At 37.6% G+C, this 24451-nt stretch overlaps 1 protein-coding gene across 3 annotated transcripts in view; it reads right to left on the bottom strand.

The window, feature by feature from the left end:
- The window catches only part of GRIA3 (glutamate ionotropic receptor AMPA type subunit 3), a 394073-nt gene that overhangs the window by 5674 nt on the left and 363948 nt on the right, over window positions 1-24451 (bottom strand). For 2 of the 3 annotated variants that reach the window (XR_004901045.1, XM_028522765.2), the window contains exons 13-14: window positions 14319-14566; window positions 13642-13756 (exon numbers count right to left, since the gene is read on the bottom strand). Coding sequence is in view for 2 of the 3 variants with exons in the window: in XM_028522765.2 (XP_028378566.1) it covers window positions 13642-13756; window positions 14319-14566 (363 nt within the window). In the remaining variant the exon portion in view is untranslated. The remainder of the gene's footprint in view (window positions 1-13641; window positions 13757-14318; window positions 14567-24451) is intronic. The other variant, XM_028522764.2, reaches the window with a different exon arrangement.

The raw sequence follows: 24451 nt of genomic DNA, 5'->3' as shown, positions 1-24451 counted from the left end.
GGTTGGGAAGTATTTCCATATGTGAAATGAGACAAAAGGATGAATCCAAACAGAAGTAAAATAGATTCTGCATGAATAACATGACTTCTGATTGATTGTCTCTTATTACACAAATATGTTGTCCAGCTGAAAATGAACTCAGAAAGAACTGTATTCCATATATGTCTTCACTCTACAAACTGAATTCCTATACACATCCTGGTTTTAGTATTAAAAGTATAATGTAGACCTCTGCTCTTCAGATAAGAGGAATACTTTCAACAGTGGTAGAACTGGCCTATGGCTTGTTTTTGAGTTACTGACTGGCTATATTGCTGAGATGGTCCTATGTCTGTGATCAACTCAGGTCACCAGAGGATGAACCAGATTGTTTACAGCTAGATTATTAATATGGCATGACCTAAAATGGCAAACTGACTATGCTACTGTGGGTAGCACTCTAGAGGAACAGTTTAGGTAAGCTGTTCTGGGAAGATAAGACTTTCTTAACTGAGAGGGTAGTGCATCCCCAGGAAGCTAGGCCTCGGCTCCCTAGTCTTCCACACCTTAAAGCATAAGGAATGCAGTTGGAGCCACTGGGCAAAGTACGAGAAACTTTAAAGTAGAAATTTCTTTAGCTATAAAATGGGAATAATGACCTTTACCCTGGTGGCTTTCTAGAGCTAATGAATTTTAAATAAAGTATCTCTAATAACTTTAGATAATTAATGCATTATATATAGAAGGTGGCATAATTTCATTACAAGGGAATCAACTACTGTGTGTTCAGATTCATGTGAACAATATTGCCAATACCAGTGATATTAGTTTAAATGCCACTAATTTACAAGGAGGACAGCAGACACATTTATGTAATTATGAGTATGCCATAGATTTTCTTAGCTTATTTTGCCTAAGTTGAATGCACCAATATATCTGTCACTGACATGATTTCCTGTAGTCATAGCAATCTGGCCTCTATCAGAATAAGTCCCTAAAACCTATTTCCTTTCTTCCCCACTTTGCTGTTGAGAGCAGAGGGAGCATATCAACCCGGGATATTTTGAGAAATGTATCATCATTTAAAAATAATATGCAATTTTGCAGTATTTGAGACTTGAAAAACTATAAACTTTTAGTGTCATGGAGGTGACACGTTCTCAGTTAGTGCAGGGCTTGGCAGCCAGAATATCTGCATTTAGTATCTCACAAGGAAATCGAGGTCCTTCTGTATTTTAAATAAGTTCCTTCAGTCAATGCTCACAGTATTAGGCTTCTCAAATGCCAACCATAGATGCTTATAATGCAAAGAAACAAAATATACTGAAAACTTTGAGCCTCTTTAAGATATTATAGGCAGTGAAACTTAGGTCTTAGACTTTTAAAGGACAGACAGGCCATCTCTGGCCTTGACATAAGTGTTGGAAGTGTCTTCTCCCCTAATCCTCACTGTCTGGCTCCCTTCTATCTCTCCTTTCCTCATTTTTTTTGTTTTGTTTTATCACCATCACCTCTCCCCCAGTGCTCTATGCCTTAAGCTGGACACTGGTATCTAGGCTCAGATTGCAGGGGAGATGCTTTTCTGATGGCATATGGATGACTGATTGCATCAGGACCATAGGAAAAAGTACAACACATTTTCTTCCTCCTTTCTGTGCTTCCTTTTTTATTATTACAAAGGACCCAGTGTACTCAGACTGCTGTCTAAGCCCTGACTTGCCTCTATCTTCCCTCAAGGTACTGTGTTCTTCAAATTACTTCATTCAATTTCTTCAGTACAGCTCCTATTACTAGATCTTGGGAACAGAGCAGTCTGTTAAAGGTACTCCGACGTAAGGTCCAAATAAAGATCTGTCCCTGGAGCTCTTGGGTTTTAAAGAAGTTTGTCAACCTTTAAATGATCCAGGTCGATAAAAGTGTGACATGTTAGTTTAGGGCAGTAGTTCTCAAAGCATGGCCCAAGAATCCCTGGAGGATCCCTGAAACCTTTTCATCAAAGGGTCTGTGAAGTCAAAACTATTTTTATAATAATATTAAGACATCCTTGCTCTTCTCATTCTTATTCACTAATGATATACAGTGGAGTTTCCTGGAGGCTACATGACATGTGCTATCACAACAGGTTGAGTAAAGCAGTGGAAATGACAATCCTGTTCTCTTATATTATGTCAGACATTGAAGAGAGTTTCAAGAACACAGGACAATGCCACTCTTTGCAAATTTATTTTTGTTTTAGAAAACCATAATTGTTTTTATAAAAGTACATTGATTATGTTAAAATATTAGGTTTATTATTTTAACACTGAATTGATGAATACATTCTTTTAAAATTCTCTTATTTTAATTTTGGATATGCAAAATATTAATAGATAAACAAAATTTGGAGGATTCCCTATAATTTTTAAGTGTATAACAGAATTCTGGAACAAACATTTTGAGAAGCACTGGTTTTGGAGGAAGGGGGATTTTTCCTGTGCCAGGCCTATTCTAGGCTGCCACCATGCATAGGGCTAGTATGTCAGCAATTTAGCATCCTAGTTCTGATAAATGACCTATCCCTACCTTAGGACATCCAGTGGTTTCCACTGAATGGCTGGTAACTGCTCTCCACTCTCATGGTCTCCACATTACAGTGGAGGTTATCTTAGAGCAATGGTTGTCAGTTTGGGATCATTTTGTCCTCCAGGGGCTATTTGGCAATGTCTAGAGTCATTTTCATCATCACAAGTGTGTAGAGGGATGCTACAGACATCTAGAAGTTAGAGGCCCGGTATGCTGCTAAATACCCTACTATGTACAGGACAGCCCCTCACAACTGAGCTCCAAATATCAATTGTGCTGAGGTTGAGAAACCATGCCTTAGAGTACCCAGACCTCATCTGATGCCCCAAGACTTTAGAGAAATCAGTCAAATGATATACTCTAGAACTTTAGTCTTTGATTGGAAAAATATCACAGGGCTTATGAAACCTGACAGAGAACCAATGTGTATTTGGGAACTTCTAAACAAAAATGAAGGAGAAAAACAAACATTTCAAGTAGCAGCATAGTCAGGAGCATAAAAGCTGCAGTGAGAAATTACAGATAATACCATTTAAAAAGTTTAGGATAGCTGCCAAGAAGAAAAAAAAACTACTTTAAAGACCAAATGTTTTAGAGCATTATGTTGCTGTGGAGTGGAATATATTCCCAAGATAACAGAGAAAAACTGCTGTAATTTTCTCTCTTACTGTACCTTACTGGATACACTGCTAAGCCCAATTCAAATCAACCAAATTTATTGATACCCTTCCTCCAACACACACACACACACACACACCTGAACACAATTTCTATCACTTTCTCCATGAAGCCATTTTTGCTCCCTACTCCAATATTTTCCCTCCCTTCCTTCATCTTGTACCTTGCCTAATTATTTATGCCCAACTCTTGTAACTCCCACTGCACTGTATACTTTCCAAGGGCAAAGACCATGGCTTATGTATTCGTATCCCCACTTAGAATAATAGTTATCTCCATAAGTATTTGTTGAATAGATAGCTCTCTTCTAGTATTTTGTTGTTTAGCCTAGTACTTCACATAATTATTATACCTATTATTATTGGTCAAGCTTAATGATTATTCTACAAAGGTAAATTTATGATCACTACTTTTCAAGAAAAGGAATTGAAGTACAGATAGGTTAAGTGGTCTGCTCAGGCCTGCACAGAAAATCATGGGGCAGGCCAGAAGGCAAATTAATATACATCCAACTCCGTACTGTGCATTCTCCAATGGAACACACATAAGGGTAGCAGTTCTCCTTATTTTTGTTCTTCAGGCTTGGATGTAGATAATAATTCTTCTTTAGGGACCACTGTACTCCATATAATCATCGACCTAGCAAGGGCATATCTTGCAGATGGGGCCCGTCACAGTGTTGTAACAATATGTCTCCAGGGTAATGTTTCAGAGCAATTACTGCAGGCCCTTAACTGGTACCTAAGAGAATTATAAGTCAGGAATATTATTGTACTCACCTCAATAGAGAACAGAAAGAATTAAACAATGTAGGTAAGATTCCTCTCATGGAAATTAGTTAGGCATTCTTTCCTCTGAAGGGCTTGCTATGAACTTTTTGCTGAGGAGAACCCTCCTAAGACAAGAGCATGGGTTGCAGGCTCAGGGATAGAACAGGAGAGATATATAATGTAATTTCAGGGGGCCTGGGAATGTCTTTCTGTCCAGAAGTATTTTTGTTATTTTTACCTAAAATTCCCCCATGAGAACTGTATACCTTTAAGTTGGAGCAACATTTCTTGTTAAAATACACAGGTTCCTGATAAATGGGAAATGAAACAAAGAACTGTTTACAAACTCCAACTTTTTGTTCCATTTTGTTTAAAAAGTATTTAGGGTGGGAAAGACTGTAAAGTTTCCCTAAGAAATAAGTGGTTTACTTAAGCTAAATCACAAACGTGTACATGGATTGTTGATCAGATGGAGAGGGTAAAAGTAAATGTGAATTAGATAGCCATTTAAAACTATGGGAAGGCAGTGTTGATCTGTGACAGGATGATGATTTCTGAGTGTGAAGAACAGACATGGAATGGTGTCTATTATTTTTAAATAGGGGTAATAATGCTTTGAAAAATGACTTCTATTTTAAAAGAAAACATAACTGACTGATACAAATTTCCACGTATCTCTCTCATCCACATCTGGCAATAACTCAGCTACAAAAGATTGTATTCACCAAGGCATCGGACCCCAGGTGGTGGTTGTCTAGTTTCCCAGCACACCACTGGGTTGTACCAACCAGCCATTTCACAGTTCAATGTTATCTTAGTGATAGCCAGTCAGCATTATGTATGATAAGAACACCATTTTTTTCCCTTTGAAAGTACAAACTGTTTATTTTTAAAAGTAACTATAATTTTTGATATATGCATTTGAAAAGAACTGTCCAATTTTTCAATTTTAATTTTAGAATATACTTAAAACAGATAGTTGGAGCCATGTTAGATTCTTTCTTATGAACAAAGAAATGTGGAGAGTGGTGTCAGGGTGCTGAGTTTCCTCCGAGTGGAAAAGGAGAAAAAATAGCCTTGTGAATCACAGTAACAACCAAGTTGATTTTCATAAATGGTGATCCTGGAAGGGCTGAGATAAGAATTTGTACTATGGATATGGCTCTAGGCCAGAAAAATATAGGAACCCAAGAGACTAGAGGATATATTATGCTCTAAATGGCTTTACTTCTCCTTTCTGAGCAGGGACACCTAAAGAACAAATGTCTGTTTAATTGATGATGCCAGAAGATCTTCAATAAAGCCCTTAGGAAGGATACATATATGTATAAATATGTAGGTTATAGAGAAAGACAAGGAGGCCAGAAAGAAGTAAAAGAAATATATGAGCAAGAATTTTGTATTTGCATAGTTAATTAGAAACCTGCTCTGACAGCACAATATGTGGATAATGAAAATGGATCCTTATCACAACCTAAGCTGGAAGCCCTGCCCCCACCCTATGACTCATGCAAACCTCATTCCAAATTACTAATATTTGTTTTTTGGTAAGTAGTAATTTTTTTTTTAAAAAACACAACTTATTAGAATTATCTTTAGGCCAGTGGAGGGAGGACAACTATCTTCTCTTTCTCTGGCTTTTTAAATAAAGATATTTTAGGTTTTAATGGTGACAAGTTACCTTTCCCAATAGCTTATTTGCTTTTCTAGCCTTTCCTGGATAGTTCCTAGCATCACTCAGGAAATCACAGGCATGTACAGTAAGTCCTCACTTAAAATATTGTTGATAGGTTCTGTGACTTTAAGCAAAATGATGTATAAATAAATGAATACTACCAAAGGCTAACTGATACAAACAAGAGTTAAGTTCCTACAGCATGTCATTATTCGAGGACCTACTGTACAGATAGGCAGCTGTATACATCTCTGCCCAGGTAGGTCATGAATTAAGTTGAAGCCAATTGATGACCAAGCAGAGAATAGTCTTTGTTGGGTAAAAAAATTTACACTAAGGTCTTTTGTATTCTTTTCTGTAGCTTGCCTTGGGATATATGTAGTGAAAGAATTTATATCTCCATATAATAGCTGTTGTAGCCTGTGACAGTTCAAAATAGGCCCTGGACTATACTAGCATCTGGAGCCCTTTTAAAGAAAATCTCTACTCATTTCTTTTCACAGGGGTTTCTGGATAAAAGATTCTATGAGAATGAGGATTTAAGTTATTTCAATCCCTCTACCCTTGAAGAAAGCCTGAGCTTTCTCCAGAACTGGGGAACAGACACATTTGACTGTTGGCATTATTGGACTCTGGCCATTCATGCGACCCTCATTTTACAAGGGCAGCTACAATGATTTGTAGAGTTATGCACTGCTTAGCTGCTGAAGCTCCCTCTGAAACAGTATTTATATCTATGTAGTTCACAAATGTAGCTCAAACCTATTTAACTCCTTGCTAATGAGATCATAATTTAATGTAAGTGCAAAGAGCAAATTTAATAATGCATGTGTGTAACATTAAGACTTGAAAGCTCTGAATCATTTTACCAAGGGCCTGAGAATGCTAGTAATTGGAACTTATTGATGAGCATCTATGCTAGAGAAAAGCAACCCCAGAAGTCACTTGTAAATATGTGGGTAAAGCTAGTGCATTTCCAAATGATACGCTTTCAAATTAAAAGTGATGGACCCTTTGATTCTACAAGTTGTGAATTTCACTGATGGATTTCTGCCAAACTGGGCCTTTGTCCAACCTCTCCCTCTAGATCAGGAATCCAAAACCATTATTGGTTGTGGACTATCTCACATAATCCATTTCGTCTGAGAAGACTTCTTATTCCATTTGTCCTCCACAGAGAGAAGGACCTCAGGGAATATGCTAAGCCCCTGGAAAAGCCAGTTTTGGTTAAAATGTGGCTACAGATCCTTTCCCTAGCACACAATTGCTATGATTCACTTGAAAATGTGGTTTTAAAATCCATTAAAAATTCAAACTATCAAATTTGGTTGGGTTTTCTTATGTATACGTGTGCTTTCTTTAGACAACCCAATGGCACTGAGAAAGAGAGGCATAGACTAAGAATAGAGACAAAAACTGATCTATATCAGAAACTGACATCACAAGTATTTTTGAAGACGTCTAGTTCATTCCCCTGACCCTAGGCAAAATATTCATTGAGAGTTTAATTTGATGGGCACTAGCATCCTGTTTTTTCCCCAGTAGCCTTCTCTTGACTATAACCCATAGAACAATAATCAGTTTAGCTCACATCCCAATTGGTATAATCAAATGGAGCCTATATATCAGATCTGAAAGCTGGTTGCCATGCCAAGGGACATACTACCCTCCTCTAGCAAGCATTCTAGCATTCACTTATCTGCATTTCCAGCAGCGATGCTAGACAGGACACACCAGCAGTCAGTCTCTCCCTCTGACTTGATCTCTTTCCATTTTTTAAAAAATATGAAGTGTACTATTGCCTTATGTCTATATTTTAAGAAATTTCTGCTTCAAAGGCAGATGAAATTAAGCTTTAAGATGTATCTAGACTTGGGCCACATTTTTGCCATTTCTGACCAATAGGGATTTGCCTCATGTGCCAAGGGCCGAATGCTATACCGCTCTCTAGAAAGTCAAAAGAGAAAGAATTTCAATTGTTCTCAATAAAAGAAATATGCCCCCCACCCTGCTCAACCAACCTCAGTTCCCACCCTCATTAAAGACAATTTAACAGTATCATTCTTTTATGTTACTTTTCCATGGGCTGTTGTACCTTTCAGAGAGTATGGTTCTATAACCTCCCCTCCAAATGAAAGGAAACCAATTGATTTGGTCTTGGAGGGACAGAAAGGGCATAGACATACACCATTTCACTGCTATTAACAACAGTGTCTTTCCTCTTGGCAATTATATAACAGCATGCTTACCTTCTGGCCTTTTACTCTTGCTGCTCTTTCTTTAGCTCTGGTGTTGGACACTTGGTCATTATTTATCAATAAGAAACACATTCAAGTTATCAAGATCACACCAAAGACAAATAATTATGTCTTAATAATAGAAACCATGTTAAGACCACACAGTCAATTTAAAAATTAACACATCACTAGAATGGGTTAATTTAAAAAACGTTTTCTTTTTAGATTACAATTTTTTTTTCTGGTGGCAGAATTTATTCTTTAACACCATCTGGCAAAATGAATGGCTTTGGCAGTTCACTGGACTCATTCAGTTCTTAAGGCAAAGAGGTCCCTTGCTTGAAGCAGCCACTTGAGAGAAAATGAGGGTTTGATCTTGGGAGAAAGACCTGAGTAAGTTCAAGGAGCAAATTTAGTCACTATCAGAAAAGAAAATTGTCAGGTTCTTCATACTTCCAGGAGGCAGCACCAGCACAGAGACATGCAAACCAATGAAGAGCATAATATACTCACCCTACTCTTCAATCCCAAACCAGTCTCGGTGATTCACAGGAACTTCTTCTAAGACCCAGGAAATGTCATCAATCTGTAATGATTCTTGCCTACACATATAACAGTGTCAATAAAGAGTCATTGGGATCCATCTTAACCCTAGGCATCCAAAATGTCTACCTTTGGGGATGTGTCCTGGCAATAAAAGGTCCATCTTGTTGCAGGTAAAAGGCAAATGCAGATTTACATTCATTATTCAAGGCCCTAGAATGTCAAAGGCTTCTGGATGTAGAAGAGAAGTGGTTAATTGATGGTGGCAATAGGAGAGCAGAATTGTAGGCATACATGGAGAGGAGAAATACATACAAAACTGAGGATCTCATTTATACATATGGGAAACAGAGTATCACTTCGTTTACCTATATACAACTGAATAGGAACTGAGGGCATTTGGAAATTGGCCATCCTGAAGTATAACTTTTAAAAATTATTTTTGAATAGAAGACTTGCTAAGCAAATGTATGGGATAAAAAGAAAACATTGCTAGTGATAGGAAGTATAATCATGTTTGAATTTCTTAAGAGAACAAACTATTTTTAGGCACTTTAAAAGCACCCATGAGAAAGGAAACACAACTATTGACAATTTCAATGGCAAGCCATATTTTGAATTTATTAAAACAAGTTCCCTAAGTTCTTTACTAGCATTACATTGACTAATATAACCTAGTCCCTATATATATTTTTGAAGATAATAAAACTGTGTTTCTCTATCAATATTCTGTAAATCATAAAGATCATCCAACCAGTTATTTAATTAATGAAAGTTTAATTGTGTATTCCACCCTCATCATTTACTTCTCTATATGCCTTACAAGTTAAGGCACCTTTGGTATAACTATCATTGTGTCAAAGGGATCAGAATGGTCCCACTTAAACAGTTTGTTCCAATGTCTCCCAAGCACACAAAGTGCACTGATTTTCAACTTAGAAAATATGGACACTAAAAGTCTATTTAAAACGCTGGATAGAACTAAAGCCAGGGCAATTCTAGGGTGAGGTGACGTAGGGTTTATAATGCTTTGTCACCTCAGTCATGAATAGCTTGTTTCACTGACCAGATCCCCTCTAGAAAGGTAGGGCTATGCAGGAAAGCTAAACTGATGCCCTTTACCCAAGATTAAGGGAATGAAGCATGATGGTGCTTCTTTCCAGGGAATTTGTAAATTTGAGGTGACAGGCAGCTATAGAGAGAGGCTGACATGTTTTTGTGGTAACTCAGCAGCTAAATCCTTATTCTGCTGTGATTTATAGTGACAGACTTTCATTGGTTGTGTCTCAACCCCCTGGTGATCTGGGTTTATCGCTGAAACAATCTACTGGCTCTTAATTACCACATTTGCACGCACATTGTAATAAAGCACTAACATAAAAGGGTGGTTTTCAGGTTAAAAACTCCCAAACCACAGCTCTAATTTCCATGATACTTGCCTGTGCATTTAGAGTCCGTCAAGGAAAGATCAAGTCTGATTTGTTTGGGCCTTATTAGCTCAGGTTTAGAAAATTAGTATAACCAAGAAGTATTTTAGGTTTAGCCTGTAGGTCTGATTCAGGGTCTTTGTGACTGACCTTGTATTAATTCCTTGTGTTCAGAAAAGAAAAGAAATATCTATTTTATTAGATTAAGCATATACATATTTAAAACAGCTTGAAAAGTTGCTGGTTCCTTCCATAGAATAGTAACTTTTGAAGAATAGGCTTAGAATATGTAGTATCTCATGCTAGGGGGGAAAAGTCAACAATTTAACATAATTGCCCATTTATCATTATTTAAAGGTTGCAGGAGACAGACAAAGGGATAAGTAGTATAGAGTTTTTTTCCCCCTCCCCTGGCTTCAGAGATACTAGGTGTGGAAGTGTTTTTTAAAATGTAGAGGCATTTATAAATGTCAATCTTTGTGGTTACTGTCATTTTTAGCAATCAGTACTGATCACTAGAATGACTTACATATGCCATTTGCCTTATAACCAAGGTAGTTGAGAATGAACCTAATTTTTATGCAAATATATCACATGCAGTCAGATTGACATTGCTCACTGGGTGGTTAGATGTGATAAATTGCAATCTGTAATATTATCACAAGAGGTGACTCTGAAAGTCCATAGAGATTTGTGACAGCATTAGCTGTGTGACCTTCTCAAAGTCACTACCATCTCTAAATTTCACTGTCTCTATGAGATAATGGTGGTGTATTTGCCAGTTGTCAGGTTAACTGGGGATAGGATACAATAAAGAAGTGTAATTCTCCAGCCATTTAACTGATACAGTTAAACCTCACTGATTTGGACTAACAGAGGGGAGGAGTTGTCTGAATAAAAAAGTCCTGGATTACAAAATCCGTTTGGAGAATGACAGTTGTATTACTTTAAGTCTATTTAGTAATTCAAACTCACTATAAAACATTGCCTTATTGGAGTTTTTTGTGAGCACTACTTTAGCAATACATTTATAATATGATTATATCTAATAAATGCTCCCAACATTTGTAGGTTTGTTCTCTTAAGGGAAAAATTTAACTGACAATCTAGTCCAAACCCTTCATTTGCTTAACAAATCTGTCTTGGCTGCATCCCTGATAATATAAAGTTAGCTTGTAGACTGGTCCTTGTCCAGTTTATCAAAGATTATAAATTACAGGGCTCCAAATTAATGAGATTTCACTGCCTTTTCTACCTTCTTCTCCGTTGATTTGTTTTTGGCATCACCACTAAATAATAGTAAAACAGAATCAAGTTCATCTCTTGCCCCTTCTCTCACTCATTCTCAGAAAACAGCAGGTAGCAAGAAGTGAGAAAATAAAGACAAGTTCCTTGGCAATCCAGAAATGGAATAAGCAATTGTTGAATATGCAGCACTGATTATATTATTATTCATAGTTGACAAAATGGTTGACTTATTTCAAAATGTTGACTGCTGAAATGATTGAAAAAAAAATGATTTGAAGGATACCTGGCAGGTAGCACTATGGTTAAAGAAGTTGAAAACACTTAAGATCTACTGAAATATTTTTCTATTTGCATATCGAAAATCATATTATCTGGAAATCGTGGGTTGGTGATTAAGTTACTTGATAATTTTGCAGCAGTATCAGCTGAGGAAAAAAGTTGCTTGCTGGTTGTGATTAGTAAGTAGCTGGTCTAAAGTTTTATGGGTCTTCATGATACCAAAACATCTGGGTAAAATGTGAGAATTCAGCCAAATGTGCATAGATTTTTTTTAATATAACATAAAAAAATTGGTTATTTGAAAACTTCTGGGCACTTGGCATCATGTGGATGTTTTAGAGTCATCTTGATATAGTCCACAGCTCCTTTTTAACCATGCCGGGTAAGAATGATGAATTCTTCGGAGCAATGTGTACAATCCAACTCATTGTCACTCCATAACTCTTACTTCAGTGATACAATTAGGTTCTCCATGGCCTGCTATTTACACAAGAAAAGACCAGGAAGAAGGTGCTTAATGCTCTAGGCATCAGGCTAGCCATTCCAAAACTTAAATGGATCAAAAGCTTGGCTAAACTGTCAATGTCATTAGCTTACATAGATGAGAAGGGAAGTTACTGCTTTTTGACACATAGTAAAGCCTTGATTAATTGGAATCCATAAGGGATGAATGGAATTTTCAATAAGAATACTCATTTTGTTTCATGCTTGGCTAATAACAGTCTTTTTCCTCAAAATGCTTGTATCCACTTTCTTTCCTGAGGGAAGCAGCCTCATGTTTGAGGGGCAATCCAGATGGAGAGAAGATACAGGAGTCAGAGTTGAATGTAACCTATCCACAGGTCTCTTGGCAAGTGATTTTTTAAAAAGTCAGTTCCTTGCAGTCTTCTCTTCTAGTACTATTGCTGCTTTCTCATGAGTGTGGAGTACTGAGAGGGTGCTAAATTCAGCTAATTGGGGTACTGGTTATATGAGTTCTGGTTAATCAAGGTTTTACAATAGAATATCTTACCAATGTCTGGTATGATGATGTGTTGATGAAAGTTATTCTTAAATTTATTTCTTTGAAAGTGCTCTGTATTGGTGTTTCTAAACCCATATTATACCGGCAAACTAACTTTTCTGTCAGGATCCCGAGGAATGGAGAGGGAAAGAGAGGTGCAGAGGTATAATCATTGTCTCTGAAGGAGAAAATTTTGGCTTGCCTGTCTGTTGGCCTGTGGTTGGGAAACACTGTTCTTCACCTTAAGATGCCCATGGATTCCGGGTTGTACAAGAGACGATATTACATGCTTCAATATAATTCGGATGCCCTTTGGGCCATGGAGGATTCTGTTTTCAGGTCCTCTCCTGTACTTACCCAATGTGTTCTTCTATCATTTGGTATCATGGCTTCTGAGCTTGCCTTCATTTCTTGTTGCTTGGAGGAAGGCTATTCATTCTTACTAGCCCCAAAGAGCATTAAGGAGCCAAAGGTATGCCAAGTAAGATGGGTTTTCTCATGATGGCCTCCTGGATAACAATTTGACCTACCTGAACCAAGAACATGGCTAAAGAAGCCAAATCAGGAATTCATACACACAGAGTATCACAGTTAGGTGACGCAATTGTTTAAATATACAAAATGTATTTGCAAAGTGTATATATGAAGTGGCCTATTGAAGGAAGACCCTATTTAACTTGAAACCGAGCTTGTACTTTGGCTTTCAAGTTAAGTGGGGCCAGCTTAAATAGGCCATCACATATGGAGAACAATATCTCATCGATCAAACACTTAATTGAAAAAAACCAACTCTAATCAACCAACCAAACTCTATGAGCAACACCATAGAGGGGGGGAAAAAAAGACTGTAACCTGACTTTTTAATAGATGGATTTGATTTCTCACACTGCTCAGCTAAGGTAGCTGCGGATAGTCTTAAGGAAAGCCTTGGGCTCTTGAAAGGCTAGGACAGTGAAATCTACACCATGGCCTTCATAAGGCAACCAGTCTGGTGTATGAGGGAAGGGCAGGGGTATAGATAGGGAGACTCTGTCTGGGAGTTTAAGAAGGGACCCAAGTTAGATCAAAAATGCAGGCAGTGCCCTGAAGTCCTTCTGGTTCCCAAAGCTGCCAGGCAGGGGAATAACCTGGTCATTCCACTTTATGTGTGAGTCTTGTGCTCTCTCCTCAATAATAAGATAACAGTCTTGCCGATTACTCGTCACTAAGGGTACCCGGTTGTGGTGACATTGAGGCTGACCTTGGAGTCACCGCCCCCGCTGCCGCACTCTCCTTTGTCGTACCACCATTTGTTTTTCAATTTGTCCAAGAGGCCTTGCTCATTCAGTTTTAATACTGCCAGGTTAACAGCATTTCTTGAAACGATAAAACATAACTTGTAAGAAAATGCACAAATGCTTAGGAAATCGTTAACGTATAAAAAGGAGCACAAGAGGACAAATTGGCTAAATTTCACAGAACGTGGGGCTATAAAAATGTCTGTACAGCAAATACAGGGTTAAATATTGGAAGGTGGCATGGAGGATAACATTTGCTCAAAACTGAAGTGTGCGGGATGGGGAAATTGTCTTTGAGAAAAAAAGTAACAAGAACACCACATCCATGCAATTAACATTCATCACATATGGCACCATAACTTGGCTTTTGCCATTTAAATTGAAAAAGCCTTTGAACTGTAAAATTAAAACAGCAACAAACAGTCAGAGAGGACAACACAGAGAGAGAACATTTAAAAAAAATGGATGCATTAAATAGATGAAACCATAATTTACCGTCTTATTTAACTCCATGGAATAGTGTAGATTTTAAACTTTTAAAAGTTACCTCAAAATCCACAAGAAAGAAAATGACAACAAAATGCATCAGGGTAGGTGGAATACTATAACAACACGGATATTGTTATATTATTCCACCCACCTTAATGCTGAGCCTTTAGGGGTTGCCACACCATAGCCTTTGGAATCCAGATTTCCACCAACTTTCATGGTATCACACGGTTTTCTCTGCTCAATGTATTCATTCATGGTTGACTCCAGCAGGAAGGCGAACTTCCCCTTTGACTTCCGCACCCGGGCCACGCCGTCTGCTGTTGTTTTGGTAAACACAGATGGCTCTGCTGATTTCATGTAAGACCACATTTTCTCATAGACAGCAATTTTGGACCTCTGCAACACAGATAAAACTTTTTAGGAGCTACCACATATTAAAACTGGAAGAGGCCCCAGTGCACTGGTTTGCAAACATTTTTTATTACAATACCCAATAAGAAAAGCATGCTACACTGCAATCCAATAGGCATATTCATACATATGTAAACATGCTCCCAGAATAGATTTCTCAAAACCACACTCATCTTTGCTTTGTGTGATATTCTCTGATATTTTCTAGTCTATTCTTTTTTAAAAAGTATCTTTTATTGATCATATTATTACGGCTGTCCCATTTTCCCCACTTTGCCCCCCTCCACCCTGCAATCCCCTTCCTCCACCATTCTCCCCACTCAGTTCATGACTATGGGTTGTGCATATAAGTTCTTTGGCTTCTCCATTTCCTATACTATTCTTAACTTCCCCCTGTCTATTTTGTACCTACCAATTATGTTTCCTAATCCCTGAACCTTTCCCCCATTCTCTCCCTTTCCCCTACCAGTTGATAACCCTCCAAATGATCTCCGTACCTATGATTCTGTTCCTGTTCTGGTTATATGCTTAGTGTGTGTTTTTAGATTCAGTTGTTGAGAGTTGTGAGCTTGTTACTATTTTAATGTTCATAGTTTTGATCTTCTTTTTCTTAAATAAGTCCCTTTAACATTTCATGTAATGGCATGGTGATGATGATCTATTCTAATTTACTTAGAAATGCTGATCAGGACCCACTAAATTGATTTCATGGCTCCACTAATGGGTTGCAATCTAGTTTGAAAAACACTTTCTTAGTTCAGTCTTTGTCTTAATGCAGAAATCTCCCTTACAATATTCTGCTATGTGATTATCCTTGAGCTGCCTGAGGGGAAAATAAAAAGGCCACTGGAGGGAGTAGACAACCATTATAATTAGCCCACTCCAGAACGGGGCAATAATTTTTGTAAGAAAACACTTCCTTATTCTGAACTGAAATTTGATTCTCTATAATGTTCACCCTTTATTATTATCTGCTAGAGCTATACAAAGCAATTCTGTTCCTTCTTCTATATAATGGCCCTTCAAATATTGCAAGGCTGTTACTAGTCCCCTTCCTCATCTCTTCATCAGGCTTTGTCTATCTACATCTAATACTATTTCCAGAACACTCACAATTTTGGTCTCTTCCATGGACACATTCTAGTTAGCAATGTTTCTTATATTGAAGTTTCTAGGAATAAACACAGCACTCCAGATACATGATAAAGACAGAATAAAAATGAAAACTGCTTTTTGTCACTGGAGCATTATTTTCTATCAATGCTGCCTGAGTTTACATTAACATATTTAGTCTTTAATCCACCCTTTCAATGGTTTTAAAGCACACCACTGGAGGTGTAAAGAATGTAATAGAGTGAATAGTGTCCCTCCATCAACTCAGGTTGAGGCTAAACCAAAACTGTTAGTTCTTTCTACCACGTCAAGTTTCCCTCATCTTTGCTCTTTTGAAGTTTGAATTTAATTCCATTAAATTTCATCTCTATTCAGGTGGTCCTTAGAACATGTTCTAAATGTTTATAGCTCTGTCTTTATTGGATATTCTGGAGAATATAAAGGAGGCATGGTTTTAATGACTTCATGACTTCCATTTCATTTGGGAGCTAGGTCCTGAGGAGTAAAAACCCTAGAGAAAAATTTTAAAGTAACATTTGACCAGAGGTAAGATAGCATGGTACAAATTATAAACATATGTCATATTTTCTTTTTTTTTTCATTTAAGATTTTATTTATTTATTTTTAGAGAGAGGGGAAGGGAAGGAAAAAGAGAAGGAAAGATACATTGATTGGTTGACTCTTGCGTGCCCCCCCACTGGGGACCTGGCCTGCAACTCAGGCATGTGCCCTGACTTGGAATCCAACTGCGATCCTTTGGTTTGCAGGACAGCACTCAATCCACTGAGCCACACCAGCCAGGGACATATGACATATATTCAAGTGTCCTTTTATGGAGTTTCTTGGCCTTCACTTCTGCTTTATTGATTGTTTATTTAGTTGTTTTTCTCTGGATTTTGGCCAGTGGTATTGCATATTGTTTTGTTTTGCTTTTTTTTTTTTGAGACTTGCTTAGACCTGCCTAAATAATTCCAGAGGGCTGGAATATTCAGAGGTATCACCATGGAAACTATACATTGTGTTTATGGCAACCAGATCCTCACTGAGGCCCTCACTGAGTCACTGAAATGTTTCACTGAGACGGGAACATAAAGAACAGAAAATAAAAAGCCAATATGCCTGGAGCCAAATGGGCAAAAGAGAGTTTGGTAAGAAATGAGGTTAGGAGATTAGTCAGAAGCCAAATCTTGTAGAGCCCTGTAGGTCATGGTAAAAAGTTCGGATTTGTTCTATGTGTGATAGGAAACTATTGGAGGATTTTGAGGCAGGATGTGATAAGATCTGGATTAAAACTTTAAAGCATTGTTCTAGCTACTATTTGGAGAACTGGCTAAGGTGGGCCAGAGTGAAAACAAGAAGGCTGGTTAGGCAACTGTTCTATTAGTCCAGGGGAGAGATGGTTGTGGCATGGACTAAGCAGGGAGAAATGGAGGTAGAGGGAAGAGGTTGGATTCAAGATATGTTTTAGGAAGGCGGGGAGGTTAGAGGGTGGGGGGTTGAGCAAAAAGGAAAAAGGACTCATGAATATGGACAACAATGTGGTGATTGCTGCAGGGAGGAGGGTATAAGAGGACTAAATGGTAATGGAAAAATACAATAAAGATTAAATTTAAAAATAAATAAATAAATAAATAAATGAAGTCATTGGGTCTAATTGCCAGCTAAATCAACCAGGATATATGCTTTATAATCCTTTTTGTTTTTTGCCACTTATCCTCCTTTGGTATCCACACCAATAAATTTACCCTTAATAATCAAGGCCTTCTAAGATAAAAATCTCACCCATTGGCATGGTCATTTCATATCACAGTATCCTCATCTGACACAGAGAACAATTTCTAAGCCTCATAAGGAAATATATTCTCAATGACTTTATTTTAGCCAGAATTTCCTAGCCAGTTGATCAAAGAATGAAAAAAAAAACAGTTAAATAATTCAGATGCATAGAAAGATAGAAAAATAATGTTAAGAACACTTGTGTACTTGCCACAAAAGTTAAAAAAATAAAACATTATGAAGTTAGTTGAAGTCTGCCTATGTATCTCTCCCTAATTGCATACTTCTTCCTCTAGGTCAAAGGTATCCACTATACTGAATTTGGTTTTTATGATTCACTTGCATATATTTATACTTTCATGAGAATAAACTTATCTCCTTTGTAATGGCTACATGGCATTTCGCTTGGTGGATAGACTGTAATTTATTTACCCAATTCCCTAGTGAAGGACTCTTAGGTTAATTCATTTTTGGTCATTATATTATAGACAACACTGTGGTGTGGATATGTCTTTATGCTCATACAAAGAACTATTTTATGTTCTTCATTTTGGCTTAATCAAACCTGAGTGATAAGGGGAGGGAGTTAGAACAATTTATTTCATACTATTTACAAACAGGCCATTGCTTCCAAAGATAAATTTATAAGCCAAGGGCAAATGGGTCCATGAAGTCTGATCCAAGTGCACTGTAATTTGCACTCATTTACTTCATCATTTACCTGACCTCTGTGATTGCTGATACAGGTTAACAGGTTTATTCTTTTAGGTAATGATGCATTTCTAGGAGAATAAATGGCAGGGCTTGAAGTGTATACTTTAAATGTGTTTGATGTATATGCAGCAGATATTAATGAATGCAGTAAATGCAAAGTTAGTTAGTGGCAGAAATGATTGGGCCTTGGTTGATGACTGAATTCTGAAGGCATTTAGGAGGAGGAAAAAGAAATGGCTCATAATTGAGAAAAATTAAGCTGAGACATTTATCTTCTTAACTAGTATTTAAGTGACAGTATAACATTCAGACCAAAAAGAAGAAATAAAATCACTAGTCTGACTTACTTCCTCCCTCCCTCCCTCCCTCCCTCCCTCCCTCCCTCCCTTCCTTCCTTCCTTCCTTCCTTCCTTCCTTCCTTCCTTCCTTCCTTCCTTCCTTCCTTCCTTCCTTCCTTCCTTCCTTCCTTCCCTGTCTTTTTTGGCTGAAATACTGAAGGTATTAAAAGGGATTGAATCATAGCTCAATCATCTCAGAGAAATTTTAAAAATTATGGGCTGGATGTGTAACAGCAAGTTCATTTTTCTTCAACTTGCTATGAGTCATTTATTTCACCTCATGGAGTACCCTTTTGTACCTAAGAAGGAATAAACAATGATTATGCAGAGAGGCCACAAGAAATTCTCTTAGAACTACTAGATAATTAACAAATAAAATCCAAAAGGAGAAATACATGAATGGAGGGGGGAACGTTAATCCAAAAACAGTAGATAAAATAGAGCTCTAGCATTCATGAATTCAACAGTCACTGTTCCAACTATTTGTAATAAATGATTAAGTTCAATGATATGGAGAAATTTGCCTTTTTGTTGAGGTAAAAATTTGAATTTGACCTAGCGAAACTGGCCTAGCGAAACCAGGTAATTTGTGAGTGCATTCAGCCCACCACTTAGATCTTGTATCTTTTATCACTATGCATAAATTATTCCTCTGTAGACCTATATTGTGCAGTGGTTGAGAGTACAAAGTCACACTGCTTGGGTTTGAGTCCCACTTGCTAGGTGCATAAGTTAGCCCTATGTGTTACAATTTTTCCATCCATAAAATAGGATAAATTTTTTAAAAAAGTGCTTACTTCAAAGGTTTAAGAGTAATTAAGTGAGTTAATACATATATCTCACTTAGAATAGTGCCTGGCACACAGGAAGTGTTGAAAATTACTACATATTTTAAAGTACAGAAAGTGTCATTTATTTGGTGGTAGAATTTAATATCATAAATTAATTCAGTTTCATATTCATTGAATCATTAGTTCATTTTTATGGAGGAAATCATATGCTCAAGAATTATGGGCATATTTGATTCTCCAGACATCTGTGGTCTACCATCAACAAAACTCATTATTATTTGACTTGGATTTAAAAAATCTTGGTGTTGGAAAAATAGGTAGGATGGCAAATTTTCCTTTTAAATTTGTCTTATAGTCAGTCGAGGTAAATACATTAACCAGAACACTGCAATTGGGGAGACCTGGAGAGTGAAATTTTCTGCTTCCCTGAGAGTTAAATTAGAATATCTACTTGGTCAATGGAATATCCAGTTGGAGTTAGTAGAATACTATCTTTATTTTTAGAGATAGATGAGACCTTAAAAACCATCTGGTTCAGCCTCTTACCCAATGCAGCAATGGCTTCTCTTCTCAAATGCCTCTAGCAATGAGGCACTCCCTAGCTCACAAGAGGCTCAAGGATATATCCCACTCCATGGTGGGACAGTTCAAGTTGATAGAAAGTTCTTTTTGTTGGTAACCTTTATGAGAGCTTCACTCCCTTCTACTCCAACTTCTGCCTTTTGCTTGAATTGGTCAGTTCTTCCTGTCTGCTTCCATTTCTCCATTGTAGGTAGCACTGATTATATTGCTTTTTGTTGTCTTCAGTGGAATCTGAGCTCCTCATTCCCAGTGTTTAGCTTAATGCCTGGCATGTAGGAAACTCTCACTATGTATCTGTGGAATTAATAATTGCTAATATAGTAGTTTTACACACTGGTCCTAATTCTGTCCTCTGCAATGATACCAAATATATATGCTGTATTTTCCACATGATGTACAGCTTGAAGAGTACTACCACCATGCTACCTATTTGTCATCTCTTTTATAGGTTAAACATTTTAAGTTACTTGTATGACTTCATCTGTTACTTGTATGACACAAATTCCAGTTATTCTCCTCCCCTTCTGGTCCCCATTTTGTAGATATTTTTAAAATTTCAAAGTCTCTCCTAGAATGTGGCCCTCAGAATTGACCCTAGTATGCTCAATATAGTGGCACGAGAACAAAGAACAATGAGGTCATCTCTTCTTATTATCTGAACATGAGTGTAATTTTCCATTTTGATAAGATTCAACAGACATGTTTAGATATGTTGATAGTGTAGATAACAAAACAGACCAAGAAATTTGAAGTCTAACTGTCAACAGAGACATAATCTACTAATGGTATTAATGGTGTTACTATACTGTCAGCTTTCACACATAATTTATGAAGTATCACATAATTTGTGAAGAGAGTATGATATTTATGAAATTTCTATGCCCAAAAATATACAGTGTCTTCTGAGTGAGTACTGAGAGGATACAATGAAGGAAATGTCAGGGGAAGACCATTTTACGTACTTTACATTCCATTGTTCCTCAAAGGTGGTAGGTCTAGCTTCATGTATTTATTAATTTTTTTGTCACTGTTGTCATTATTCCTATATTGTCCATTTCTATTACTGTATGTACAATACTACCCTAGATATGACTTTGGGTTCTCAGCCTCTACTCTTCTCCCCTGATTTCACTGTCTTCTTCCCTCAGAGGTTGATCCTGTACCCCATTTTGCCATCAGTAGTCCTGGCCCTCATGGATTTTGTAAGGGCTTTTGTTACCTTTGAGCAAGGGATTGTTTTATTTGAATAGGAGACTCATGTCCCAGAAAGGAGAGTGGATTTCTTGGCATTGTAAAAGGTGCCTTTTAGGGGCTTGAGAAGGCCAGCCCTGTGATCAGGACACTAAGAAGGGGGGAAATGGCAAGAGTATCAAACAAAAATGCCTTCCTCTTGCTCATTTTTGCCTTCTCTAATTTTATCGTGGACTTTATTGCTTAACAATTTGGTCAGTTTCTTCTCTGGATTGTACCTTTAATTAAGAGAATATCATTAAAAAACTAATATGCATTTTCTTCTGAATTTTTTACCCCCTTTGAAACTTCTGTTTTTAATAATGGTTCAGATGGCATTGCTAGCTGGTACAAATTCAGAAAAGGTGGCTTTGGGCTTCTGTTTGCCTGAACTGAGCACTTATAGACCTTCTGTAACTTCCTGCGCCCTCCCTAGTGTTCAGGAACAAATGTTGCCTCAGTGAGTTACTCAAATACTGGGATATGGACAGGTGATCCTTGCAGGACGACACACTGGAAGGAAAGGAAGCTGGTAATGTAACTGTTTGAGAGAGCTCCTAACCTCCTGTTCTTTCTCCCCTCTCTTTTTTGCCTTTTCTTAATGTTTCACAACATTCGAAGAGTATAAGGTACTTTTATAACCCAGTGGAGTGGGCAGGAGATGAGAATAGGAAAAGGGCAAGGCCTGGAGGAATGGAACAATTCTCAAGTTCTTTGATATGGTTATAAGTCTGTGAAGGGGAGATGTTTGTGGCAATCGTGTTTTGCCTGTTATACAATCTTTCAAGTAGTCCTCTTTCTTACCCAAAGACCTTGGTTTTGTTATGACCAGAAGCAGGAGGTAGTTGCATTTCTTCAAACTATATATTTGCATAAGGCTTTCTGGTTGCCAAGGTAATCTTACACACACCATCTTATTTAAACCCCACAACAACCCTATGAGGTAGGAGCAGCAGGTATTGTTTGTTCACTGCTTAATCTCTAGCACCTAGAACAGTATCTGGCACCCAGGCTCTCAATAAATATTTATTGAACAAAAAAATGAATGCTCATTTTATAAGTGCGAGAATCGAGGTTGGAGAGAGGGTAAGCCCAGTGGCAATGCCAAGAGATGCTACAGTGGGCTTTAGCCTACCCACTCATTTCCATGAGTCTATTCCAAAGTCATCACAAACAAACAAATCTGGAAAAAACTGTGCTTGCTGTGCAAGCACATTCTCTGGACAAGTCCCACCCAGAATGCCACCCTGAAGGGCCTCTTACAAAATTTGGAGGTTGCCACTGTCTCAATAACTTGCCCCAGGTCATAGCTAATGAGGAGACTCCATCGAAGTCTGTTGACTTTAAGGCTACAGGTAGAATTTTTTTTCCCCACTGTAGGCCCAACCTCTTGAACTCTAACACTGACAATATCCATTTTGGTGAAAGAGATGAATTCACCTTCAAAATATGTTTTATTTCTTATTTAAGCTTTTTATAAAAAATAGGGGTAAATTATGAATTAACTCCAATACTTTCCCACTAAGGACCAGAATAAGTGAATGTTCTTGTTATATATTGTAACCCTGTAACAGTCTACTAAGTGTTCACATTTCACCTTGTGATGGGATCAGAACAATTTGGGGTAGAAGAAGAGCATATTTGGCTTGCCAAATGCATCTGACACATGTCTTTCTTCCACATTTGATGAGATGCATTTGGAAAAAGGAATTATTGAATTTTCAATAAAAAATTCCACTTTGATTTGGAGCAAGGCACACAGGAAATAGTTTCATTTGTAAAGCATGGCCAAAACCTTAATTTCATTGTCTTTCTTTCCTTCACTTTGGTTGGCACACTTCTAAGCATTCAGACAAGTACTGCTTGTCAGTTTCCTTTTGACTCAGACAATCAGTAACTGCCATGTGACTGTGTATTGGTGAAATCGTGGAAAAGGAAGGGAGAGAAATACTGGCTTCTATTCTTAGTTTTAATTTGTATATTATGATCCTGAATGAGTTATTTTGGGGGTTGGGATTTTAGATAACTCCTTCGAAGTTGGAACTCATCCTTTGCCTAGACATTGATTTTTGCTCTCAAATGTCAAGTCCTCATTCCAAATACTTTTGCCTAACATTCTCACACTTGTCTCTAAAGTCCAGGGGTATATTTATTTCTATCTCAAGGAGTACTATTTTCAATGTGTTTTTTCCAAAGGCACAGGTGACAAACTAGATAAGTTTCCAGTCACCTTTCTAGTGTCCTTCCCTGGCATGCAAAATCAGATTGCTATTCCAATTTATCTTCTGCTTCTCTTGCCAATTTACACTATGAATATTTCTTTTTTTATTGTTGTCCAATTACACTTGTTACCATTTCCCCCCTTACTCTCCCCTGCCCTACCCATCCCCCACCTTCCATATTCAATCCTCCCCCCACTGTTTTTGTCCATGGATCCTTTATACATATTCCTTGACTTGACCCTTCCCCTTCTGCTCCCTGTTATCCCCCACCCACTCCCCACTGGTCACTGTCAGTCTATTCTTTATTTCCACATCTCTGGTTCTATTTTGCTCACTTGTTTGTTTTGTTGATTAGGTTCCACTTATAGGTGAGATCATATGGTATTTGTATTTCACCACCTGCTTATTTCACTTAGCATAATGCTCTCCAGTTCGATCCATGCTATCACGAAGGGTAGGAGTTCTTTCTTTCTGCTGCATAGTTACCATAGTGTAAATGTACACTATGCATGTACACTATGCAATTTTTAGACTATGACTATTTTATTTATTTATTTATTTATTTATCTATTTATTTTTAGAGATGGGAAGGGAGGGAGAAAGAGAGAGAGAGAAACATCAATGTGTGGTTGCCTCTCATGTGGCCCGCACTGGGGACCTAGCCTGCAACCCAGGCATGTGCCCTGACTGGGAATCGAACCTGCAATGCTTTGGTTTGCAGCCCATGCTCAATCCACTGATCTATGCCAGCCAGGGCTAGACTATGACTATTTCAATAGGCTGAAAGTAACATTAGAGGACATAGAAACAATCAACAAGAGCCAAGAGGAAATAAAGAATACAATTTCTGAGTTGAAGAACAAAGTAGAAGGAATCAAAAGCAGGCTACACAAAGCAGAGAATTGAATCAGTGAGCTGGAGGGAAAGGTAGAAAAAAACTCCCAGAAAGAGCAAGAAAAGGAAAAAAAAAGACTCAAAAAGAACAAAGGGGGGTTAAGGGAACTGCAGGACAACATAAGATGTAATAATGTACATATAATAGGGATACCAGAAGGAGAAGAAGAAGAGCAAAAGAAAGAAAACCTTTTTGAAAAAGTAATGATG

The sequence above is a fragment of the Phyllostomus discolor genome, chromosome X (assembly GCF_004126475.2).
Source record: "Phyllostomus discolor isolate MPI-MPIP mPhyDis1 chromosome X, mPhyDis1.pri.v3, whole genome shotgun sequence".
NCBI classification, from domain to species: Eukaryota; Metazoa; Chordata; class Mammalia; order Chiroptera; family Phyllostomidae; genus Phyllostomus; species Phyllostomus discolor.
The sequence above is the reverse complement of the archived record's forward strand: the minus strand, read 5'-3'. Positions and strand labels throughout refer to the sequence as shown.